We start from the raw sequence: 27,818 nt of genomic DNA, 5'->3' as shown, positions 1-27,818 counted from the left end.
GTAGCCAATATGGATTTGGAAATAAATCATATGAAGAGAAAATATCGAAAAAGAAAATAGGGAAAACCTTGGTAAATGCAAACAGAGGTCAGGGAGAGGAGGAAATTAACATTTCTTGACCTGCAATACATGCCAGCAATTTGCCTAAGAAATTTACATACTTACCTTAGTTATCCCAACTGCACTTTAAAATAGGCATTGTTGCCACTCTACTCATGAGGAGACTCAGAGACTTTAAAGTAGTTTGTCTAAGTTCACTAACAAGACCTGGGGTTGGGATTGGATCTATGGCCATTAAGCTTCAAAGTTCATGCCCCTTTCAGTAGCCATCAAAATAAATGGAGGTAGGACCTCAGGGAAAAACAGGTCATAGGCAATATGGACAATGACCCCATCTACCTCTCAGCTGCTATATTCCCAGCACACAGGAAGTGGTCAAGAGTCATTGCTGAGTGACTAAACAACAGTCAACCACTATTGATGGCTTTATCGACATCTCAAGCCAAGTATGCACTGAATTGTACGTTTGTATTATTTTATTTAGTCTCTCCCAACACTCCCAAAGATGTATGAGTGATTGTAGCGCTTTCATGGTCACCTAGAATTCAAGCCAATGTTAGTCTGTCTCTACATTTGGGTTTCTAACCTTTAACCTACGTTGAGAAAAATCCAACCTTTTTGAGTTAGAGGCCATTGATGACTTTCGTAAGAAGAGGATTATCAATAATAAAAATGAAAATTTTATGCCATGGGATATAAACACAGAAGCCAAAGGAAGAAAAAAAAGTGAGAAATTTACCAGAGAAAGAACAGACAAATTATTTTGCAAAAATATTTGCTAAAAGGAGAAGCAAGGCTCAAGTTGATTTGTTTATATTGTTTTGTTGAAAGTGGGAAGCTGAGCCTGTTTTAAGTCAAGGGGTAATTTGTTGGTGGATACTAAAAATATCTAACAAAAAAGAAAGCAGTTAAAGAGAAGCAGGGGAGCAGAAATGATGTGAGACATAGGTCAAATGCAGGCTTAAAGGATGAATAGGAGTAAAGGCAAGGGAGTGGGGGGGGCAGAAACGTCTTGCAAGCAATGTGTAAAGGCTGAGATGAAGGAACTTGTTCCCTTATGGCCACTGAAAGCAGTTGCCCTTCTCCATGGGCCTTGGTGGATCTTCAGATGAACCAGTACTTGGTTTCTTAAACCAAGTCCAAACAAATGGTCTGCAAACAGAATCACTTCACAGGAGTAGTCAAGCTTTAACACTGGGTAATGGATGCAGAGGAGACAGATGGCTTATTTTCACCACTGTACTTATTTTACACATTCAGTACAAAGGTTCATTACATATTTCTCAAAATGTCTCCATCAGAGTGAGTATTCACTAAACGCAAAGATGATCTCTTCCTTAGGGACAAATGGACGTATCAAAAGCATCCGTGATCAAAATATTTTTCTCAGCACTGTCCTCTTGCTCAGGACAAATGTAAGAATGGTGGCTGTTTGTGCTGATGGTTCAGGACACGTAGAGACCAGCAATTTTTATGGCATCTTGGGCTGATAATGTCATTACGTAAGGAATATTGCTTCTGTGACAGTGACAGAGGACACAGCCTCCCTAAAACATGCTTTTGTCATTTCTCTTATTTTTATTAGAATCAGAAGATACTTCTGTATCAAAAATGCTGGGTTGTCTTTTGAATTAAATAGACTATGGATATGCCCATGTCATTTGATACTATGAGATACCACTGATGTGAAGTCTGGACAACTTTATTGATGATAATTTAGCATAGAAAGTCGGTGCTCATTCAATGAAATTGGATTCTTTGTAGCATCCCTGATATTTTGGGTGGAAGAAAAGTGGCATGACTTTCAGTGGCCCCCTTCTCTGAAAACACAGAGCCGTTTTTTCTTTTTCCTGTGCTTGATGACAAGGCACAATAGATGGTGTCAATAGCACACAGATGTCCTTTTGACATGGCTATTCTGAATGTAGCTGTAGTCATATTCATTACAAAATGCTGGAATGGTTGGTAAGGCTGGCCCCCCAAAGGCTGAAATCATTATCTCTCCATTGTATTTTCTACTGTTGTCTACTTCATTTTTGAACTTCTTCCTTTGGCTTCTGTAATATTGCTTCATTTAATTCCACCTTTACGTGTTCCTTTTCAATTTTCCTTTCATTCTGACTGAACCTTCTGTATTGGTATTTCTCAGGTTTGTGTCCCAAGGTCCCTTCCATCTCATGCTATCCAAGGATCCAAGTCATTCTGATCAACATATGGTGGGATTTTGACTTACAAATCTGTATCTTCAACTCCAGAATTCTCCCCAAGCTCCAGGCACATATATAAATGCCTTCAGGATGTCCCAAACTTGGTGTCCTATAGAACTTTATATTCACCATGTTCAAACATGAACTCACCCTTTCTAAAGCTGTAACTCCTTTTGATTAATAGTTCCATCAATCATCCAAGCCAAAACCTAAGATTCATTCTGGATTTTTTTAAATTCCACATTTAAATTCTATTTACTACTGTTTTATGTCAGGTCCTCATCATCCCAGAAGGGTTACTACAATAGTTTAGCTGGTCTTTTGGCTCACTCCTTATCCTGGCTTCTACCCAGACTTTGTCTTGCTGGCAGAGTGAACTCTGTGATATTGCTTATTCTTCTGCTTGAAAGTTTCAATTGGTGTTCTGAGACATAAAGGGATAAATAATAACAGAACAGAATAAGGAATAGGTAATAATACAAAATAGTGACTAACCACTGAACTGGACTTACCACTATTTTACCCCGATCTGTAAATACTGTGTAGTCTTAACACGTTTACATAATACATTCAAGTGTCTCAGAACACTTATAAAATTCTTCCAAATATTTATAGCATTTCTGTTACAAAGTAACAGTAATACATGCTAATGCTTTGTCATCTTGCTACAAAGAAAGACTGCCTACATTACCCACTCCTTACCCCAAAGTCTGTTAAGTCCAATATTAGTTTTCTCTTTCCCAGGCTATAGAACTTTACCTCAGGTGGCTTTCTCTTTAGGAATTATTCTCTAGTCTTTATGTGTTTTTGTAGTTCACCTTAGAACCTTTTTGTTTAGATAATATAGAAAGAAATTAGAGCCATTATTGTAATAAATCCTGGTTTTATACTGACTAAATCAGGATGCTACATCGAGACTGCCATTTGTAATATTCTTCCTTATGCCTCCAAGTCTCCTGTTTGGTTGTTTTTCTCTTTGAGAGCTCTTTTTTCTACTGGAAACTAGATGACACGCAAGACAGAAATACTTCATTACACCTTGAAACACATTTTTAGGCTTCATAGCAGTTAAAGCTAAATTCAAAACCATGAGACTTTCTCTGCTTTTTGAGCAGATACCTCTGCTCCTAAATGGCCTGAAAGCAAATGAAACGATTCGGTCAAGGGGACACATTCTTTGACAAGAATATTTATTTGTTATTATTGAAAAATACACAAAGGCAAAAGGTTGCTTAGCTGCTGATTTTCCATAGTACAGAGGGTATTGTAAGAAAGGGGGAAATATCTGTTACAGATGGCAGTTTACATTTCTAAGGCATTTAGGCTTATGAGTAGTAGGTACACCTAGGTCCACTTCTTTGAGTTTAAACATACTGAGGCACGCCAGGCAGGCAAAGGATTTGAAACTATACAGTAAACTCTTCCATGCACTTGTGTCTAGGACTGTATTTCTATCTCCCATCCTCCATCATTCACTTTTTTTTTTTCCACATGAGTTTTGGAGTTGTTCATAGAACTAGTAATAATCTACTCTTCAAGAGTTTCCTTATAATGACAACGCCAATGGGACACACAGAACAGAACTATTTCATGGATAGGTTCCATAGACTCTTACCAAATTGAGGCTCCAGTAAGAAAAACACTGATTTGCAAAGGCACAGCGGAGACAGGTTTAATGCATTAAATATAACATGAATCATTCACAATAACAAGTTTAGTGTTTCAGGGAACTTTTGTTAATACAACACAGTTGGTCACACAAAATACAAATGCTTCTGTTGATTTGTCTTGGCAACTCAGATACATCAACAGTGCTAACAGTTTAACAGCTTTGTTCTCATCTGACAGAAAATAATGGCAGTTCTGCAAGGCAAATGTTAAACCTGACCGTATGTATTTATTAATTCCACAGTGTTTTGACAGATTATAGGGGATGGAACTCAGAGGATGCTGACACGCTCACTGAGGGCTTTCATCTCTGTTTCTTCTGTTTCAGGACTGTCGCTGTGGCTAGCACTTGGATTGATCAGGTGAGCAGGGTACTGCAGCCCCTGCTCGCCTGCATACTGCTCCCACCGCAGGTCGTCGCTTTCATGGGTGATGTAGCGTTCCCCGATTTTGCACTCTAGCTCTCGCAAATCTAACCAGGTCTGATAATCCTGAGGAAGGAATTCCAAAATATTACCATAGAGATGATTACAACTCATGAAAATACGGTTTCGTTTCTTGTTAGTTCCCACAACCGATGAGTTACCCTTTTCCCTTCCACTCTATCCGTGGTTTGTCTCTCATCACGCACCTGCAGGCAACAACATCAGGACCAAAGCCTTCCTATTTACCTAAACTCTGCAAAGACAGACTGTTTATATGGTATCATGCATCAAAGAGTGGGCAATTAATGCTTGCAGTCAACCAACTAGGAATACTGGTATTCCTCTGAAATTTAATGCCTACGAATAATCCTTCAGTATTGCAGAGTATCATTTTTCTAATGTTTAAGTTTAATGTGACAATAAATATAGAAGAGGAAACAAACACATGCATATACTTTATATTTGTTATGCATTTGTTTCATGAATATTAGCCCAGGATTTAAAAATGCAGCCTCCAAATGAGTACAGTGCATGACCAGATGGGCATCTGCTTGGACATTTATCAGGATTACACATATAGATGCTCTTGAAATCTTGTCCTTGGAGTTTTATAATGACCCTTAAATTTTTTTTGTTTTTCTGTTTTTATTTTTGGTGCATGTGTAAGCACACGTACATGAGTGTGTATTGTGGTATATTTCTCCCCCGTCAAATATTCTTGGTAGAGACAGAGAGATCTAGAAACACCAAATTGTTATTAAATCCTAAGATGTTGTATGCATTTTGGCAAACAAATTGATAAAAGAACAACAATTTTAAGACTATAACAAAAGATTTTTACATATAATACCAGAATCTGGTAAATATTTAGAAGTCCATCTGATTGGGAAAATATCCAGTGATTGATGTTTACCTGTAGCCAAGGGTGACTCAAGGTCTTATCCACGCTATAGCGCTTTCTCATTTTTACTTGCAGCAAGTTATTGATAAGATCAATGGCTGAAAAAAATTTCAATTATTGATAAAAACAGATGACAAATCTGGAACATATGCATAATTCATTTACAGTTTATTTCACACTGTTAAATGCAGCGTAGTGATAACAGGCACTAGAACCTTAAGAAAATACCTCTTGAGAATTCTAAAATCTTGGCCTTCATTTTATTTTGGATGCTAAAAAATGAAATTGAAAATAATTATGGAGGAGGAAGTCTGAGTCTTTTGTGAACATGATGTGAATTTCTCTTGGTCTGGTCTTTAATACATTTTTCTAGAGAAGGAGTTTTGGGCGCCTGGGTGGCTCAGTCGTTAAGCGTCTGCCTTCGGCTCAGGTCATGATCCCAGGGTCCTGGAATGGAGCCCCGCATTGGGCTCCCTGCTCGGCAGGAGGCCTGCTTCTCGCTCTTCCCCTCCCCCTGCTTGTGTTCCCTCTCTCGCTGTGTCTCTCTCTGTCAAATAAATAAAATCTTAAAAAAAAAAGTAGGAGTTTTGTTTAAATGTATATCATTTAACTATTTCTTACACTAACTGCAGGAAACAACTAATATTCAAGAGAAAGCATTTACTGATTTTGTTATAAAATGTGTTTAAAGTTTAAATACACATAATAGGCTTCATAGTCTTGAATCAAATGACAGACATCTGGACACCAAATTTAAAAGAAAAAAAATAAGGCAGGGATGTCCACTATTACCTCTGCTATTCAACATAGTATTAGAAATCCTAGCCACAGCAATCAGACAACAAAATGAAATCAAAGGCATCCAAATCGGCAAAGCAGAAGTCAAACTCTCACTGTTTGCAGATGATAGGATACTTTATGTGGAAAACCCAAAAGACTCCACCCCAAAACTGCTAGAACTCGTACAGGAATTCAGTCAAGTGGCAGGATATAAAATCAATGCACAGAAATCAGCGGTATTCCTGTACACCAACAAGACAGAAGAAAGAGAAATTAAGGAGTCAATCCCATTTACAATTGCACCCAAAACCCTAAGACATCTAGGAATAAATCTAACCAAAGAGGCAAAGGATCTGTACTCAGAAAACTAATACTCATGAAAGAAATTGAGGAAGACACAAAGAAATAGAAAAACGTTCCATGCTCCTGGATTGGAAGAACAAATATTGTGAAGATGTCAATGCTACCTAGAGCAATCTACACATTCAATGCAATCCCCATCAAAATACCATCCACTTTTTTCAAACAAATGGAACAAATAATCCTAAAATTTGTATGGAACCAGAAAAGACCCCGAATAGCCAGAGGAATGTTGAAAAAGAAAAGCAAAGCTGGCAGCATCACAATTCTGGACTTCCAGCTCTGTTACAAAGCTGTAATCATCAAGACAGTATGGCACTGGCACAAAAACAGACACATAGATCAATGGAACAGAATAGAGAGCCCAGAAATGGACCCTCAACTCTATGGTCAACTAATCTTCGACAAAGCAGGAAAGAATGTCCCATGGAAAAAAGAGTCTCTTCAACAAATGCTGTTGGGAAAATTGGACAGCCACATGCAAAGGAATGAAACTGGACCATTTCCTTACACCACACACAAAAATAGACTCAAAATGGATGAAAGACCTCAATGTGAGACAGGAGTCCGTCAAAATTCTAAAGGAGAACACAGGCAGCAACCTCTTCGACCTCAGCTGCAGCAACTTCTTCCTAGAAACATCACCAAAAGCAAGGGAAGCAAGGGCAAAAATGAACTATTGGGTCTTCATCAAGATAAAAAGCTTTTGCACAGCAAAAGAAACAGTCAATAAAACCAAAAGACAACCAACAGAATGAGGGAAGATATTTGCAAATGACATATCAGATAAAGGGCTAGTATCCAAAATCTATAAAGAACTTATCAAACTGAACAACCAAAGAACAAATAATCCAATCAAGAAATGGGCAGAAGACATGAACAGACATTTTTCCAAAGAAGACATCCAAATGGCCAACAGACACATGAGAAAGGGCTCAACATCGCTCGGCATCAGGGAAATCCAAATCAAAACCTCAATGAGATACCACCTCACACCAGTCAGAATGGCTAAAATTAACAAGTCAGGAAACGAGAGATGTTGGCGGGGATGTGGAGAAAGGGGGACCCTCCTACACTGTTGGTGGGAATGCAAGCTGGTGCAACCACTCTGGAAAACAGTATGGAGGTTCCTCAAAAAGTTGAAAATAGAGCTACCATATGATCCAGCAATTGCACTGCTGGGTATTTACCCCAAAGATACAAATACAGGGATCCGAAGGGGTATGTGCACCCCAATGTTTATAGCAGCAATGGCCACAATAGCCAAACTGTGGAAAGAGCCAAGATGTCCATCGACAGATGAATGGATAAAGAAGATGTGGTATATATATATATATGCACACACAATAGAATATTATTCAGCCATCAAAAGGAATGAGATCTTGCCATTTGCAATGACATGGATGGAACTGGAGGGTGTCATGCTGAGCGAAATAAGTCAATCAGAGAAAGACATGTATCATATGACCTCACTGATAGGAATTCTTAATTTCAGGAAACAAACTGAGGGTTGCTGGAGTGGTGGGGGGTGGGAGGGATGGGGTGGCTGGATGATAGACATTGGGGAGGGTATGTGCTATGGTGAGCGCTGTGAATTGTGCAAGACTGTTGAATCACAGATCTGTACCTCTGAAACAAATAATGCAATGTATGTTAAGAAAAAAAAAAGAAGAAGAAAGCAGGAGGGGCAGAATGAAGGGGGGGAATCGGAGGAGGAGATGAACCATGAGAGATGATGGACTCTGAAAAACAAACTGAGGGTTCTAGAGGGGAGGGGGGGTGGGAGCATGGGTTAGCCTGGTGTTGGGTATTAAAGAGGGCACGTTCTGCATGGAGCATTGGGTGTTATGCACAAACAATGAATCATGGAACACTGCATCAAAAACTAATGATGTAATGTATGGTGATTAACATAACAATAAAAATTTTTAAAAAAAGAAATAAAATAAAATATAACATGGGCCAAGATTCAGGATAAACTCAGAGCCTAAAAATGGCCCAATAGGAAAACATTTTGGTCTCCCTCACCTTGCTTTTTAAAATATCCAATGAATTGGAATTATATCAGCCTTCATAGTTTACTAGAGGAAGACAGGAAAGAAACAGGTTAGAACCAATGTATCCAGCTTAGTACTCTGATCTGATTGGGATTCCTACAGAGTATAATTCAGAGTAATTTTTCTAGTCATCTAGTTACAAAGCACCTGAGTTACCATGTGACAGAATTTTCCCTCATCTTTGTAAAAATTATATTTTCAGCCTAGATTAATAATAGTTCATTATTAAATTCACTATTACACTTCTTACTCATTCTCGTAATAACTTCCCATATTTCTTTCATCTTAGCATTTTCTTCCCAAAAAAGAGCTTAGCGAAATCTGCCAAACCAATGGAAGCATTCACATTTCACCTGAGTTCATTTCTATCCTTATCCTACCCTGACCATTAGGTTTCCTGAGAGATGGATCTTTCCCCTCCAAATCTTAATCAAATAGGTAGCTGATATAAAAAGTGTGAATTAAGTCCCCAACTTCCCCAACCACCAAGTCCTGATTCAGATGACTTTGACTCTATGTATGGTCTATGTCAACCTGTATGGATCTGAAAATACAGGTAATCACAGGGGTCCAGAGGCAACTGGGACAAAGACTGCTTCAAACAGAATGAATCAGAATCCTTCTCATTATCGGGCAAAGAGAAATTATTTCTATAGTCTTTTGGCAATCCAGAGTTCTATCTCTCTGACACTAATATTCCAAGTATGTGTCTGCACGCTTGAACGACTGGAGAATCAAACACCTTAGAATTCTTCGATTGGAGAAAGTAAAGGCAATAGCATACATACATTTCAGGGCCGTCTAGGCCCATATATCCCTGCCTCAACGAGGATACCTCAGGAAACACAGTACTTAGTACAATTTCAAGTTCCATGCATGTGTTCCCAGAGAGCTTTTGAAAGTATAGTTCTTTCAGTGAACTGTGTATTGGGCATGTGCTTTAAAACATCCATTCACATGATTTACTCACTGGTGAGTAAACTGCACCTTCCATTCTTGCTGCTGTGAAGTCAGAGAGCAGAAATGGAGGATGAGGGGAGACTCGGGAGAGCTTATGTGCTACTGTAAGTGCGCCAGGGCATTACGTTTCCCCAGACCCCACAGGTAATAAATACACGTTATTAATTCACTCATTCTGCTTTGAATTCTATAATTAGGAAGGTAGGAGTACAGTAACTCAACAAAAGGCCTGGTTTGTGCCCAAATGCACCCCAACAGTGAGCCACACTGCCTAATGGGGAGGGAAGGACTGCCAGGGGAGATCTGTAAGTGTCTGGAGGGAATGGAATATGTGGAGATGGAAAATTTTTTCTGCTGAAGGAAGCACACAATCACAGCTCTGACTACAGCCGCAGTCGCTGGGCGATGTGAATAAACACAGCAAAATAAGGGCAAGTACCACCAAGAGAAAATCGTTTAGGATATAAGGAGAGAATTAGAAGGGATACGTGTGTGCATATAAATATGTGAGTGGATTTGTGTGTTTATAAATATATTTTGTGGCTCTTGGTAGGAAAAAAAAATGGGGATAATTAACTTTGGGCACTTGGTGTTACTTGGAAAATAGGCCCATCATTGAGAGCTCCATTCTACTTGTCGCTGTTTCTGGAGCGCTTAAAACATCCTTTTTATTAATCAAGTCATACAATCCAGCATTAACTGTACCATCCAAAATGCCTTTCCCTAAACCCATTTTTAAAAGAAATTCTAGTTTTGTTTTGTTTTCACAATGTTCTCTTTATTGGCTATCTTCCTCACATGTGTCAACCATTCATTTGTCTGTTCATTCACCATTCATTCACCAAATCTTCCCTAAGGAATGACTGTTAGCGATTACTTAGGGAACAAAAGAGTTAATGATAAAGCTCTAACCCTAAAAAGCTCCCAATCTAGGTGCAAAGGCAAAATGTGAGTGCACACACACATGTGCGCACAGACACACTGGAGATAGTATAAAACTATCTACAACGGTCCAGTCTATTTCATATGCCAATGAATACTAGTAACAAGAATTCGTTTCTCCTATAGTGTGCCCCAAACTGTCTTTTTATAACTAACCCACATTAACTTGGCTCTATTAATTTTTTTGAAGTTTTTTTTATTTATTTGATAGAGAGAGAGAGAGAGACAGTGAGAGACGGAGAGGGAGAAGCAGGCTTCCCGCTGAGCAGGGAGCCCGATGTGGGGCTCGATCCCAGGACCCTGGGATCCTGACCTGAGCCGAAGGCAGACGCTTAACGACTGAGCCACCCACGCGCCCCAACTTGGCTCTATTTTGTATGACAGTTTTTCAAGTCTTAGGGACAGCAATTCACCTTCGCTTCACCTTCTTACAGTTGCTTCAGCTGTCCTTCACACTCCTCATTTTTTCCTGTGCACCCTTATTTTGACATTCACTAGCTTTTCTTCAATGTTCCTATTCATTGTTGACAGAAGCTTCCTCATAATTAACTGACTTATTTGTACACACAGATATTATTCAGGTAGCCTAGAATTGAGGGTATTTTAAATTTCACATTCATATTCTTATATAGTCCTGATAACAGCCCTATGAAAGTAGTTATTATTTTCATTGCCACTTTATATAAAAGGAAAAGGTCATGTACCTTGGCCAAAGTCAGATAGCTCCTGAGCTGAGACTGAAATCTGGGGGTCTGGCTCCAAAGCCCCTGCTCTTAAAGACTATGGCATATAGCAACCAGATCATACCATTAACTTATTATTACTAACTGATACTGTTAAAAGTTAATTAAATTTAACATTTTTTCCAATTATGAATATTAAATTTTTCTTAATTAGGTTTCTACCACACTTTTATGTTCTTCTGTTCTTCTGTGAGTTTAACTCAACATTTTGGCATTCAAAGACTATTTTGAATGTGGTATGAGCCCCTCCTATCATAAGGGCTGAGTAACCTAGCTATCTATCACTTCCAACTGAATGAGTCTATCTGCTATGTATTAATTAGATTATTAGAAACCTTTTTTTTTTTTGGTCAGGAAAATGCTTTAATATGAGGCTGGATGACTCTATCCTAGATCATACTCCCAACTGCCATGCCTACTGGTTATTCTCTGAGCAAGACTGACAAAAAAAGGCAATTGCCTCCTTGGAGTACTGCCATCCAGTCCCTATTTTATCATCTTTTTTTTTTAAGATTTTATTTATTTGACAGAGAGAGACACAGCGAGAGAGGGAACACAAGCAGGGGGAGTGGGAGAGGGAGAAGCAGGCTCCCCGCCGAGCAGAGAGCCCGATGCAGGGCTCGATCCCAAAATGACTATGACCTGAGCCGAAGGCAGATGCTTAACAACTGAACCACCCAGGCGCCCCCCTATTTTATCATCTTTTCCAAAGATGGAAGACGGATGGGAGATTTTTTCCAAATGTTTTATTATAGTGAAGGCACATTAGTCCTCAGTAGTACTCACTTTACCATTCTTATTTAAAAAGAAAATTCAATTATTCTGGAAAAAATTTAAGTAAACTAATATTGACTAATACTGACTTTTAGTCATTTCCTTCTAAGGGCCAGGATTTGTTTTCTAAATGTTTGAACACTGTCTACTCCATCATTCAGTCTAGGATTTTGTTAAGGATCAATGTTAAGCTTCTTGTTGAATGAATTCAGAATTCATTCTTTACCCCTTTCAGAAATTCAGAGAACTCTGGCCTGTCTTAAGTATCCTGGCATCTCTCTCATTTTATCCATGATTAAAAATTACTCACAATGGCCCTAAGAGCACCACTGTGAGCTTCTTTAATATGCAGTCATAAACATTTATCGTATTTATAGATGCCATTGAGTGTCCTTCCTCTTGTGATATGACCATTTTCCCCCAGGTGCTAACTCCCAGCAGAAACTACTAGGTGTAATATTAAGAGTGTAGAGGGTCCAAGCTAAGGGAAGAGGAAGCCAGTAACAAATGAGCTAAAAGACTAGTAAAACTGGAGTAGCCCCAGCAGTCCCAAAAGAGAGCCAGCAATCAGAAGAAAAGTCCAGATGGGGGTCTCAACTCCAGTTCCCAAACTTGAAATCAAGACTCAGCACTCTGATCTAAAGAGAATGCAGGGGATGAGGGGGAGAGAGAGAAAATGGGAGAGATAGATACAAAATTGGGCCATTCTGTGATTTTCTCTCAAAACTAAGCAAAGGAGACAGGGAACACATTCTGGGTCTGGCTGTGGGAAACAGGAGTACAGAAGAGGACTGTCTTAGAATGGAAAGTCAGAAGGGAAGATGCATGTTGGCACCACAGCAGAGCAGGACCCCAGAGCCTAGGGGGGAAGGTAGAAGGAGGCAGGAACTCCAGGTTCCCCAGAGCTCCATGAAGATCTGCAGCCGAAGAGGTTTCCGTAGCCCCATGAGAAAGGGATATTGGAGGAGATAATGTCTCAGAAAATCTTGGTATCTTGTACCTCCTTCCCTAGATATAGCAAAAAGGATATATCCAAATACCTGCCTTTCAAGAGTTGAAGTTTATTGCAACACAGTGCTGGTCCCCACAGTTCTGGGCAATCAGCAGATGCCATTTTGAACAGCTAACACTGGCTAGGGCAAAAGCTATGCAGGGAATCCTTTATTCCCTTGGGTTATATATATATAGTTTCACAGTCTCCTCTTTTTATTCTCTCAGCTTTAAGACATCCGCATCCCTCCCTGAAGAAAACAGGAGAAAAACAGGCAGTGGCTGATTTCTCCTTCTCTTTGCCGTAAATATGGTAATTTTTTCAGAAACTAGTAGGATTACCTTCTGCCATTTATTCTGGGAGTTAGCCTTTCTAATATTCTGAGGGTTTTGTTCTCTTCCTTAAACTCAATCCCCTCCTTCCCTGTCATTAACAAACTGTCGCAAATTCAAGCTCTCGAAACACCTTGGAAAGCCACATCGAGGTGATGAGGGAGAGAAGCAGAAAAATGTTCACCTTTAGTCCAGAAGGCTGACCTATATAGCCTGCAGAGTTTCAATATAGATCAAATACATGCTGATTGCTAAATTCTTAAAGGGTCTCATGACTGCCCGTCTATCTCACCAATAGTTACTATCGAACTGAATGATAAGCACCAGAGAAATCTGGCGAAAGTAGTTTTAGGAGTAGAGAAAGAAGACGTGTATGATCTAATACTCCCTGCACCCTCCCCCTTGAACACTAGGCATATAAGCACCAGCTTCATTCAGTAAAAGTGTAGCTCTTTCTGCCCATGGGTCCTGTCCCTGTGCTACTTAAATAAACTTATGAAGTTGCACCATCAAACATTTCAAGAATTCTTTCTTGACCTTCGTGCCAATGATTCTGCCACAGAGGCAATGTGGAAAGTCTTTCCCTTTTCTTTGTTATTGGAAAATTTTAAGCAATTGTATGGTTCAAATTTTCATTTTTAAAGAATCCCTTATCCTTCATGAGCAAAAGAGCTTTGTGCCTTCTAAAATGTCTCTAGCCATGGATTCACACTGACGTTCCTATAAGTTAGAGAATAAGAGAAAAGAAAATCTGTTTTTTGAAGCCTGATGTTTCTTTTTTGCCACAATAAATTCTTGGCTAACGTGGTTACTTTCCCCTAACTTCCTGTATAGCAATTTCTCTCATTGCCCCATCAGCTGAAAGTCTAAAATGTCAGGAAAGCAAAGAGAAAATTGAATCAGATGTTCTCTTTTGCTGGAATGGAACTTTAGCAGATGTTAGGATAGCTCAAGTACTGGGTAGCCTGTCTGCCAGGTGTACAGGTATATATCGGAACAAAACCAAAACTAAATTGTATATGCAGGTGCTGAAGGGCTTTGTTTTAATAAGAAAAGAAAGTCCCATCAGAGTGCTAATTGTATGGATTCCATTTTTTCTGGCATCAAAATTCAAAATTACCTTTGAAATTGTAGAGACTATATTGCAGTCATTCTGTATTTCAAAGCAAATACCATGTGTATGGACAGAATAAGTTCTGTGTGGGGCGCCTGGGTGGGTCAGTCGATTGAGTGTCCGACTTCGGATTTTGGCTCAGGTCATGATCTCAGCGTTGTGAGATGAACCCCAGGTTGGGCTCCGTGCTGCGTGTGGAACCTGCTTAAGATTCTCTCTCTCCCTCTCCCTCTGCAACTCCCCCTTTGCTGACCTCTCTCCCTCTCTTAAAAAAAAAAAATAGGTTCTCTCTATGTAGATTGGTACATTTGCATATGCCATTACTATGGCTAAACTGAAGGACATCCAAAACCTGGAGAAAATCTTACCAAATGAATAGAACTGGACATATTTGAATATATAATAGGTCCCATGCGTCAAACCTCAGTCATTTCCCATTTCCCATCTTGTATTATCTCAGTATATGCATGTCTTCCCCCCAGTTCTTCCCACTAGATTTTAACTCCTTTAAGGTCACACAGATTATGTACTGATTTTTGCACATAAGTTTCATAAATATTTAAAATAAAATGCATCACTCAGCACATTAGAAGAATGCGTGCTAAATGGCATTTGGTAGATTGAATACATTAATTAGAAATTTAAATGGCCACTTTCTCAGCTCTAAGTTTTAATATCCACATTATGTGCATATGGTTTGTATTATTTTGGCTAAACATATTCCTAGATGGAAAGACATCACAACTCCATAAAATGTAATAGATCACAGGATTGGTGACTTCTATCAGAAGATCAAAATAATGCTGAGAATACCTGAAATAGAGATCATGTTATTTTGCAATGTTGATTTTACAGAAGAGAAATTACCTGTGAATCCCATGGGCTGACCTCTTTTTTCCAGAAATAGTATCTTTTCAACATTTTTCCCACACTGTCTTCTGTCCACCCACAAATTAGTCAGGTACAAATTTTCAAACAGGAAACCAGATCGGAACTATTATTCTAGTGATGGAGCCATCATCTGTCAAACCACTGAGCTCCTTGCCTTCAAGGAGGTATTTTCTTTTTTCCCTTTCGATTCTGCCTCACTGCCTGTCACAGTGTAGTGCTCAGTATTCTCTTGGTTTGCTTCATGCTGATGGTAAGTTGTATGTTTATTTTAAAAATCATTTTGCAACCCTTCACATTCCAGCTCTCAACCCAGCAAGCTGTTGCCCGGCAACACTAACAGGGACACTCCTCCTGGGCTGAAACCAGAGGCTGGTGGCAAACAAGGCCACTAGAAATCATGCTCTTCCTTGTTCAGAGTCAATGACCGCAATCCAGTCAAGTGCAGGACCTTTTGAGACTCAAGTCGGTATCTTTCCTTTTCCAGTTCTTTCCTCTGTAGAAAGTTACTCTACCAATGGTTACACCTTTCCTTTACAATTTAATTTCCTCTTGAAGACTAGGAACACAATCTTGGAAATCATGAGTTGTTAAAAAACTGCCTACAGCAGCCCCCAAACTGATGCCAAATTGGTTCAAAATTTAAGGTAGAAATCAAAATACATTTACTACATGATCCTAATGATATTCAGGTGGATTTTTTTTTCCTTTTTCACTGCACATTAAAATCCTTTGGAGAGGCTTCTGTGTTTCTGGTTTTTAAAAAATGCTAATACTCAAGCCACAGTTTCAAGTGAAAATCTTTAGGGAGGGGCTTCCAGGTATCAGTATTTTGAGAAGTACCCCAAGTGTTTGCTAGTATGTGCAGCCAGCATTGAGAACAACTCTGCCAAGCCGTGCTTCTCAGACTTTTACGTGCATATGAATAATCCAGGGATCCTACACTGAGGATTCTGATTTGGCAGATCTGGGGTAAGACCTCAGAATCTCTTGTTTCGTGGATCCCAGGAAGAGCCTTAGACCACATTTTGAGTAGCAAGGAACTAGAGGTATGAGAACATTTACAGGAGTTAATAATTGGTTAATATCACCTAACGGGCCCCTGAATGGATGGATGTAAACATAGAGAAAGTTATCTGTCCTCAGCCCTATCTGGCTCAGTATTCTGCAATGAAGACACAGAAGGGTTTTAGGATTCAGAGGATGTCAACAGGAAGAGCAAGCAAACTGGATTACACAAACAAGTTCCAAAGTAACTGTATCTGCAGCTATGGGCCGTACTAATAAGATAACATTTAACAGGGGCAAATGAAATGAAGTCCTCTTTTTAGGTCTCACTTCCCCACCCCCCCTTAGACCAAGGAAAAGTCTAAGTACAGAATTGGAAAACCTGGCTTATCAACAACATTTGGAGAAAGAATTCAGGATTCTAAATCCACAGTAAACTCAACACTTGTTTACTTACTGTTCCCAACTCAACTGTGATTTCATGTCATGCTAAAAGAAATGTGTTCTTTACCATGAGGAAGTGGTGGCATCACTTTACACTTGACTCATGGAACCCAAGTGAGAACAGTTTCGGGGTTCGATTTCCAAAGAACATAAACGAAGATGAGAGTGTTTGGACCAGAGTGAACAAGAGGCTGTGAAGGAAAAGCTGACTGCCGGAGAGGAGAGGAGAGAAGAGAAGCGAAGCTTAGGGGTGACATGATGGCTGCTTTCAAACCTCTGAGATAAGCCTCTATTTGGAAAAAGGAGCCGGCTTGTTCTAACAGTGGATATAAACACTGAGATATTTTTGCTCATTGTGCAAGGGTCAAATTCAGAAGAAACGGGGCTCCTCATGAAACTCTGTATTTTCTATCACTGAAGCAATTTAAGAATGTTCTGGATAATTACTCAATATCTTGAACTACAGAGCAGTAGAGGGGTTAAGTAAGATTTTTAAGATGCTGTATTTTGAAGTATTCTGTGTTGTCATTATAGAAGAAAGCAAACTCAGAATACTTAAAACTTTACCGTTCTTCTACCCTGACATTTCAGATGTCATACTTCAACTCAACTATGATACACATTCATAAGTGAAATTTTAATTTTATAATTGAGATATACAGGAAACACTTCACTTTGGGGGGACAAACAAACAGCCAATTTTTGAGCACCTATAATGTCAATATTCTTTTTTTTAATGCCAATATTCTTGCTAAAACTTCTCAGCAGTTTCTACTAATTACCATATTTTAGAGAAAATTCTATTCGTTTTATCTTACTTGCTATCAGAATAAACAATTCCTTTCCTGGTGTTACATCTTTTCAAATATTATCTCATTTGGATTTTGAAATACATGTATACGTACACATACATACATAATAAAGAATTCACTCTATTAGATTAAAAAGAAAATCACTGTTCACGATTTTAAAGTTCCTTATTATTGAATGAAGTGCATGGCTTAAAAAAAAGTAAACGTAAGTAACTCCAGAATTTCAAGTGGGGATTATTAAACCCCCGTGGAAGTTCGACTCCACATAATTCACTTTAGTTTACCAATCGTGATAGAATTTCCTGGGACTCAGTCAAGCATTTTGAAGCAGTTCACCAGCTAGTCCCCTCACATCTCCTCCATGCTGATATGTCTGACAGTGGTGCTAATATGTTGACAAATCAATCTATTCATTAATATTCAGCAGGCTTGCTGGATCTGCAATCCTCATAAACTGTTACAAACAGAGTTTAATTATTAAAATGACAATTGTCTTTCTTTTGTTTCTTACACCATTGGATTTCTGGGTCTCATCTATCCGAGGCTTATTTTCAACGGGGTTATTTTTTGTTTTGAACAATATGTAGTGGAAGAGGGACCTACAGCTGGTTCCTTTTCATGGTAAAGTGCTACTTCCAACTTAAGTGTTTAGTGTTCTGGAACACTGTTCATTTTGAAAACATACCATGTGGTATTCTTGCTGCTAGGCTTTTATTTAGCTTTGCTTTGTGTTTGTACTGGCTGTATTTTTCATCTTCAATTTCTGGGGGAAAAACACACTTGTGACCAATTTTATTTGAATTAACCACAGTGAATGGTAAAAATTGCTTTTAAAGTAAAATTGAGATGCTTTGATAAATTTAGTGGTATATTATGATAGCTAGTCCATGACTCGAGATGCCATATATTCTACACTGTGCATAAATCTCACCACAGGACTGAGACTCACTGGAAGAATAAATTACAGCTATGCTTATCAGGGAAAGGAGGAGACAGAAATACTAACATTGAGGCTAATCGAGTACACAAGTGGAAAAAACCTATGTCACTGGGGCATCATCATGATTTGATCATTCTGAACTGAAGACAAGCTATAGGATTCATGCAAGGGGTCCCCCCCCCTTACATGTGGAATGTGAAAGCTTCATGTCAGCTCTTAATTCTTGATAATACCAACTAACCATGTGACTCTGAAGCTGAGCAGTAACAACACAGCAGGTGATTTGAGAGTAGGTGCTTCTTCAGACTTCACCTGTGAATACAGAACATGATCTCTGTCTGCGGGGGTTGGGGACTCGTTGTGAGACAATTTCCAAGGTTGCCTCTGTGTTGATTACTGCCTGCTTGCCTCCCTAATGGCACATAAAGGAATATCAAAACTCAGAAGAAAAAAAAATAGTAATTTCTCTGGTGATCTTCACAGTCTATTACTAACCTTCCTCAGATTTACTGTGTGTCTCTAATTGAACACATCGATTCAATTTGATGATGGAAATGTACTTTTTACTCTAATAAATGCTTTCCCATTGCTGCAGGTTTGTCATCGTTCTGGTGAGATGACTTGTGCTGGAACAAATATGATATCTCACTTTACCAGCTATACAATCCACATCACTCGGTTATCTATGTCACTTCCCTTCTTCCTCTAAGAGTAAACTCTTGGGAAAACAAAAGCTGCCTACTAAAGCCATACATAAGAAAGAATCATTTACGATGTATGTTATGATTCTGAGCAACTGAAAGAATATAGGAAAAGAGAATCTGTTTGACTTTCACACTTGAAAATTCTCCTTTGTGTGGACACAGGTTTAGAGAGTGAAGGTTATGTCTTCTTCATCTGCCCAGTCACAATGCAAGGGCTGGTGTTAAGGAAAAGGAAACATAACCCTCACTTTTCGGTGAATGATACTTATATATAAAATATTACATATATTGTTTGTGTATTTAAAATTTTAGACATTTTTATATCAGGCACAGAATTATATAAAAAGTTGTACTCCATTTATTTCTGGAGCCTTCTTTCCCCCCACACCCTTTTGTTCATTTTTATATATTTTTTAAGTAGGCTCCATGCCCAGTATGGAGCCCAACATAGCATTTGAACCCACGACCCTGAGATCAAGACCTGAGCTGAGATCAAGAGGCGGACGCTTAACTGACCGAGCCACCCAGGCGCCCCACTTTGATTATTTTGTAATAAAAGTATTGCATGCACTTGGTAAAAGATCTAAATTAATCAGTAAAAGGAGTTCAAAATGAAAAATAAAAACCTCACATCTCATTATGAGACCCACTCTCCAGAGATTACCTCTTTTAACTACTTAAAAAATTTCTTCTGATTTAAATCAGTGCTACTCAGAGGAGGTCCATGGATCAGTGCCAATCTGTGAACTGTTTATTGGTCTACGATGAGATAAGTATAGAAAGTAAGACTAAGTCTTTGGAAACTTTTATAGCAATATGATACTGCTGTCACATTTATTTTATTTTACAAAGTACTGGTCCATATGTTTGGAAATTAAGATAAAATAAAACTGGCCCTTTATCACAGAGTTTGAGAAGAATCACCTTAAAAAAGAAAACAAAACAAACAGATTCCTTTCCATTAAGGACAATGAATCATTTTGTTTTTCTTGACCTTATTGTCCTCCTTCCCCCAAGTAATGAGATTATCCTAAGTTAATGTACTGGCCACCTTTGTAATTTAGAACAGTGCCTGGCACACAATATGAGATATCTATACAATACATATACGTAATATTTATTCACAAGTATTAACTCTTAAGATTCAAATTATATATTAAATCATATACAGGTAAATTTGTATGACTCAGTCCGTTCACCTAGGCAGAATCTTATATGAACTCTGTGAAAGCTATGGCTCTTAGAGTTCTCTTTACCTCTTCTCTGTTCTCCTCCTTCTCAGGATTGTCGATGTTTCATTATTTACATTCTTTTGCATAAGTATAATGAAATCAGACATGCTTGGTCTAAAGGTTACCTAAAATTTTAAATTAATATGTGGAATAACTTATATGTAACTATTATGAACTATAAGATTATAACCCCTGCCCCCTATACCCTATAACCTATAATATAAAATTTCCAAACCTATGTCCATTCAAAGGAGAATTTTCATGTGTTAAAAGGATTCTCTTTTCCCACATTCCTTTAATTGCTCAAAATCATGGCACATATGTTAGTTTATTATGTATTGTATATAGCTTTATTATACAACTTTCTGTATTTCCTGGAGTTTATATGTTTTCTTTTTTATTCTTTACAAAAGGAACTGGTCAAGAAGTTTTTTTCTATTCTTACTACTTTCATGACAATGTATATTGAAATACATTTAACATTTGGAACAAATTACATGTCCTGATATTAAATATCTGATAAAGAAAATGTGAATGCAAAAAGAGGTTGGGAATTAGAGAGGAGTTTTATAGTTTATTGAAATTTAAATTCCGGGAATCTATTTAAAAAGTTTTTTAGAAAAAAAAAATTTAGAACACTGTTCAGCTGTCAGGTCTTTCAGAGGATCAGGGCTCTGGAGCAGCGTTTTTGGAAGTGTGATCCGTGGACTTTTTACATTCTCAGGGCAGGATTGCAGCTTATGGGGGGAGCCTGGGAATCTCCATTTTTAACTACCTCCTCTGATGAAAGGGTGGCATTCCAAAGTTAAAAAATGCCAGCTACAGACTTAGAGCTAGACTATGGCAGGTTGTTTAAAATGAGCCATAATCAAGAAGGTTCTTCGGCAAAATTATTAGAAATCCCTTGCCTTGCAAATATTCCTGTGTTCTATTAGCTAGTTTTTCCATTTCCCATTTCTAAGACTTATACCCCTGGTATCTACTTCTTAAGTCATAGACAGAGTCTTGTTTGCAATTTTCTGATGTTTTGGCAATGTCCATCCGAGATTTACCCTTATTATTTTACCAGATGTGCCAAACATGGAGAATAGCCTGGTCTACCTCTTGTTCTTTTGGAATTGCTACAAATGCAATGAAAGGAAGGGCACATTGACACATGATCAAGTAAGGCATCATTTTCCTTAGTTTCATCTGATTATCTAAAAAATGTTTAAGTGAAAATGGGCTGCTCTTTCTATAAGATAAAGTAAATTTGCCTAATCAAGTATATATTTTAAAACAGGTACACGAGTCCTTTCAAGGAACTGAGAAAGGTCGTAGGATGGATGTGTTGAGGGCCAAACTGAACTCAGCATGTGATAAAGCTAGAGGTGGGAGTGAGGCCATGTGTAATCACTGATGGGTAATAATGGATAAACTGGATGATGTCAAACGCCCATCCAGTAGTCACAATGATGAAATGAAACAAGAGGAAATTAAACGAATACACAACACTGGCTTAGAATGAACTGTAATGTTCTCAAGCTCCCATCTCATGATTACCTCAAGTCTTCTCTTGTGCAATTATTTGTAATCATATGATTCATTCTGGAGGGTTTTATTGTATACATGCATTCTTATTTAGTTATATTTGTATAACTGTATTTATAATGTGTGTATTTGGTTATATATATAACTATATATAACTATAATTAAATATATGTTTAGTTACATATATAACTATATAATTACATACATGTGTGGGTATAACTAAATACACATACAAAGACAGATACATAGATCATGTAAAGTGACTGGAAAACAGAAAGTGTTCATATATTTAAGGTACTCTATGTCAATCACTGTGCTATGCATTTTGCAGTATAATTTCATTTAATACTTAATATAACTCAGTGAATTAGGAATTACTGTCACCATATTTCAGACAAGAAAACTGAGACCTAAGAGAGTAAGTAACTTGGATGGGGTCAACATTACACTAAGTGGAAGAGCTCTCAACTCAGGTCATTATCACAACATGATCTTGTTTCCCTGTATTTTAAGACATTATTGAAAATTGTGTTGCTACTGTAGCTCTAAGCTGGTGAAAGCATATTAAAATTTAATGTGACAGCATGGCAAAATCCATTAGAAGGATAATCAAGAGGCTGTAATTGTAGTAGATAAGAGCATCTACCTTGGAGCCAGCTGACAGGATTTGCACCCTGGCCCCACTCAGGCAAATCACTTAACCCTCTGTGTCTACACCACTTCATCTCTCAATGGAAACAATTATAGTATCTACTCAAAGGTTGGGGATGATTAAATGAGTTCATATATGTAAGGTGCTTGGCTATAATGCAAATGTTATAGAAGTGTTAGCTACTATTATTTTTTTCTTTGAAAGTTTAATTTTACTATCTCCCTCTTACCTGTAACATTTAGTGAGGTAAGTTTTCCTCACATTTTTTCTCATTTTTCAAATCATACCTTTATTCACAAAAAAAAAATCTATTTTTATAATGGACATCTGTTAATGCTTTTGTGTTTGTTTTTAGCCTACTATCCTTTCCCTGCAGGAGCTTACTCTCTCCAAACTGGAGAGGCTCTCCATCATCCATATGGCCAATCAAAGCCACGCTCCTGCGGTGACAATGGGATTGTTCCCAGGGTATTACAGGATTTAAGCAGAGCCAATCAGTGCCCCTTTCAGAGACTCTATGGCTACTGAGAGATAATTATTCTTCCACTCTGAGATCATGTACAATGAGTATAGCATGTAAAGCCTGGGGCTGCCGGGGATCACTTGGCATCACATGAAGAGTCCACCTGAGAAGGAAGCCTTCATAAAGTAAAGTGGAGATGATGAGAGATGGAGAAATAGGACACTTGAACTGCCGGATCCAAAGAGACGAGGTTCACCTTTTCGACTTCCCAGTTGTGTGAGTCAATAAATTATCTTCTGCTTAAGTTAGTTATAGGTTTCTATTATTTGCATACAAGAGTCCTGATTAATTAATTCACTGTTAAATTATTGGTAAGCACATCTCCAGAATGCTAGTACTCGGCTTATTCTATTATCATAGCAAAAATAATGAATGAGTTTAAAATATTCTCTATAGGGTCCTAAACATCAAACCATAAGAAAGGAGCACCCTTCCATGTACAACAATGTACGATATAGAGAATGGAGGCAAATAATTTCAAATCCAAGTCCTGCCACTGTGTGACTTTAGGCAAGGCACTTAACCTTTCTGGTTTCTGTCTATTACAGAGACTAAAACAAGTTACATATTGGAGGATTGTTGTGAGGTTCAAATGGCACAATGATAACTCCAGCACTCCAATATATAGTAGTATATTATATCAGGTACATTTCTACACTAACAGAAAAAAATGCATGACCCAAGAATTTTTTCATTCTGACCCATCTATGTATGCTACAAGGACCTTACAATTTTCTTTTTTCTTTTGCATTTTCATGCCAAGAAAAAAAAATACAACTAACAAATATGTCTGAAGAATCCTTGGGAAACATGCACATCAGTTTGCATATAATTTCTAAAATTATACAATCAATTCTTGGTTACCCGCCAGAGCAATTGCTTGGAGCTTAGTGTTCTAGCCTCCCCCTAAATCAAAATCCTTGGTTCACCCCACACCTGCCTTTGTAGATGCTTTTCACATCCTTTATTTCATTCAGTCTCTGTTACAACCTCATTATATAGGCAGGAACCAAAGCTCAAAGAAGGTTAAGTGATGGCTAATGAGAATGGCAGATAGGATGATAAATCCAACTGCTTGACTATTGTTCCTTACCTTTGATTTTAGAGTCACTGAGGTGCTTAGATTTTTATTTCCTTGTATCCAGATGGTGGTCTGGTGTGGTTTAAAGTATACTGAGACTAAAAATTCACTAATATCAGTTGTGACCATCCTTTACCAATACTAGCTTGCTTGTGTATTTATCAGCTCCTATGTGATTAAAATTATATCGTACCAGCCTGTTATTACTTTTCATGAGGGAATTATTTGTTCTCAACAAGATAGTGGGATAGACTCCAGGCCAGTAACTACTTCTGTAACACTTCAGCTAATATTATGACATCTTTAACTAACTTTTTTATATTCGACTATTAGTTCTGTTCATACACCAGCAGCTAGGTAACTCATTTGCCATCCAGAGCCTCAATTGGCAGCCAGGAACCACTCTTGTGCTTCAAAGGCAAGGAGGAGTCAGAAGAAGATACTGAGGAGAGAGGCCAGTTAATTCCAAACTGATACCTGAGTCATTTAGAAAAGTGAGGGTCTATCTGAGCTGGCCTCCACTTCACTTTGTCTGCGTGGTAGGAAATTTTTAGCACTTAGAAATACATACAGCAAGTAAAATATGTACTTCTTGGTCAAATATAAATGCCTTTTTAAATTTTCCATGTAATTCTCTTTCTGAAATGCTACATCTCTTTCTTTGCAAATTTTGTGCACACATACATATGGGGTTTCCCCATAACAGTTCCTTGAGGCATTAATATTTAGGTTTCTGGTCTCTACTATCAGTGATAATTAAACATTCACAGCCTGTAACTGTTCGATTCCGGCCTCAGTAGGCTGTATCAACACAGTTAGGCCAGCACATTTCCATGGTACCAGAGAGGGGGCATCATTTATTCCACTACTCCAAGAAAAAGATTTTAAAATGTGGAGGCTATTTTCCCAATGTCCTATTCCTACAGAACAAGAAAATGTGACTGGCTTCAGAGGTATTCCAGATTTGCACTGTGGTAACAACATCAAGTCATTTTATTGGATTTCTGGGCTGTAGGTATCAAGCATAACAGTTAACCGTATTTAAAGGTAGTGTTTCCTAACAAGGATACTGGTCACAAGGTTATTTGATAATTCCACCTTTCTGCATTCCAGAATGGAAACATAATGATACTTTGCTTTTTGTCTCTGTTAAATTATCCTAAATATTTCATTAGTGCTTTGGCTACATGATAGTTCTTTTGTAGGTCACAGATTCCTTTAAGATATATCCCTCCAGCTATGATTTACAACTAATTAGAGGATGTTAAAAGTTGTCGCTAATAGTAACTCAAAGCCCTGATAATGGATAGCTCTTGCCATTTAATACCAACAGTAGCCTAAGAACTTAATTACCTCAGGCAGTTTATCTACATTCTTTTCCAATTTCTACATCATCGCATTCAGTAACAGGTATTGAACAGATGTTTATCTATGACTGTATCTGCCTTTTTAAGTGGCGAAAAATCTGAACTTAGAACTAGACACGGCCTGAAAACTAAAGAAGGACCAGTCATTAACCGGTGGTGGTTAAAGAATGTATGCGCAGACTGCCTGGGTATAAATTCTGGCTCTGCCACTTACTAGTTTGTGATTTCGGCCTGTGGTGTCTGTTCTTTTGCCTCAAGTGCTCTTACCTGAAATCCAGGTGTAATAGTAAAATTTATCTTATGGGGTTGTTGTGAGAATTAAATAAACTCCAAAGTACGTTCATTGGGTTCTTCTATTCCGAAGCATTGGGTGTGCCCTTTTCTCTGCCCTGATTGCCCCTCCCACTTTTAAAACTCTTTCTCTCTCTTTAAGAAGAAGGAAAGATTTTTTAAGAATTTAACTTTAAATAACGCAGCACTGCCAAGGCAATCTATCCTAAAGAAATCAACCAGAGATACACATAGAAATTACATATAAGGATCAAATAGGAACAACCTAAAAATACAATATCAGGGAAATCGCTAAAGAAAATACCATATATATTCTAATGTCACATGAAGGAAATCAGCACACAAAGAACTGGCATACTAATATATAATATGATAATTAAAATATCACTATCATAAACTTCTTGTGTCCCTAATAGATTAAAGTGCTTAATACAGAAACAGGTATATAGTTAAAGATTACTCTTAAAATAAGGCAATATGCCAAAATAATAACAATTTCTTTTTGTTTCATTTGTCTCTTAACATGTATCACTCAATTTCTCTATAAAATATGGACATTTCATCAGAAGATGCTTTCAGTCTCCATTTCCTTTACTCCTTCCTAATCCACCTTAACAACTTGTGCCCCTACTCCAGTGGACAATTTGCAATGAACGTTTATCAATTTAATAATTCACAATTGAATTAATAGTATAACATTTAAGCATTAAGCCATTATCACTTTTGAGTGGGAGATAGTACCTTCGTGAGAGATTTCCTTCCAGGGATTTGGTGGATACATGAAAGCTGCATTCTGGATTTGGTCATGTATGTCTTCATCTTCATTGAACGGAAACGTACCACTTAGGCTTACATAGATGATGACTCCAACAGACCACATGTCTAGAGAGCGGTTATAGCCCTTGTTCCTTAAAACCTCAGGAGCCAGGTAAGCTGGGGTGCCCACCACTGACCTCCGGAAAGACTTTTCTCCAATGATCCGGGCAAAACCAAAGTCACAAAGTTTCACCTGTTGGTAATAAATGGTTTGCAGAAATGGTAAGGTCACAAATGGTGTGTCTGTGTGTGTCTTAGCCCAGGTCTGTCAACAACAATTAGAATACTTCACATATATTGTATAGATTTCTTGTGCATGATAGAAGTAATAGCTATTTTCCATTTTATATATTTGAAGACAGTGGTGAAGTACTGGTACAAAAGTATATTTTCATTCCTGAAAAAATCATCTAAACATTCATCCTGCCTTCCCCCCAACACAAAACTGAGAGATAAATGTGAAAATATGTATACTCAGAAGTGGGCAATACTCTTTTACAAGGCAGAAAAACCTCATGCAAATCTGGAAGTGACAGACCGAACGCAAGGGCTTATAAGTAAAGTTTGAGGGATCAGCATAGAGACCTGTCATATTACCTACGATGATCCTCAAAATCAACTCTGCTTGGGAACCTAGACAGGACCTGAAGAGGTCAGGGAAGCAAGGTGGACAGCTGCCTTAGTTCACTTCGGATGGCAGATTCCCTGGGGAGACGTGCAGTAGTTTTCCATCCTCTGAGTTGAGGAAAAGCAGAAACGTTTGCCCTTGCCCCTCAGAACAACATTGACCTTCACCTTCCCTGGGACTCTTCATTGTTCTCCTCCCTCCCTGGCCAGTGCTTTTAGTACTGCCTGGGGCCGCCAGTGTCCCAGGCTCTGCCTACCCTAGCAGCTGAACAAGCACAATGAAAAGGTTCTGCACGTGTTGCTCTCCGGCAGGCTGAACTGAGAAGCCAGAGTAACAAAGCTGCAGTCCCCAAGATCGAAGAAGGAGACAAATGGATGAAAACGAACAGGTAAAACGTGAAACAAATAAAGCTTTTGAGGAAAAAATCCTGCAGGGGAGCCGGCTGCCATCAGCTGGTTTTGCTGAGAGAGGCTTTTATACTTGCCTGGGGGAAAGGATCTGCCGATGCCAGCAACACGTTTTCTGGTTTGAGGTCACAGTGAACGATATTTTTAAAGTGAAGATGCCGCAAAGCCACAAGGATCTAGA

General features: G+C 38.3%; 1 protein-coding gene across 3 annotated transcripts in view; it reads right to left on the bottom strand.

Annotated features, from left to right (window-relative positions):
- Window positions 1-4,207: 4,207 nt before the first annotated feature.
- The window catches only part of PRKD1 (protein kinase D1), a 317,471-nt gene continuing 293,860 nt past the window's right edge, over window positions 4,208-27,818 (bottom strand). For all 3 annotated transcript variants that reach the window (XM_028114819.2, XM_028114820.2, XM_088025056.1), the window contains 4 exons: window positions 27,715-27,813; window positions 26,528-26,795; window positions 5,274-5,359; window positions 4,208-4,426 (listed from right to left, as the gene is read on the bottom strand). In XM_028114819.2, coding sequence (XP_027970620.1) covers window positions 4,208-4,426; window positions 5,274-5,359; window positions 26,528-26,795; window positions 27,715-27,813 — 672 coding nt within the window. The remainder of the gene's footprint in view (window positions 4,427-5,273; window positions 5,360-26,527; window positions 26,796-27,714; window positions 27,814-27,818) is intronic.

Source organism: Eumetopias jubatus, unplaced genomic scaffold (genome assembly GCF_037043125.1).
Source record: "Eumetopias jubatus isolate StellerSeaLion01/CBP00866 unplaced genomic scaffold, mEumJub1_p1.0 scaffold_7, whole genome shotgun sequence".
NCBI classification, from domain to species: Eukaryota; Metazoa; Chordata; class Mammalia; order Carnivora; family Otariidae; genus Eumetopias; species Eumetopias jubatus.
Note: the sequence above shows the minus strand (reverse complement) of the source record. Positions and strands in the feature narration are given on the sequence as shown.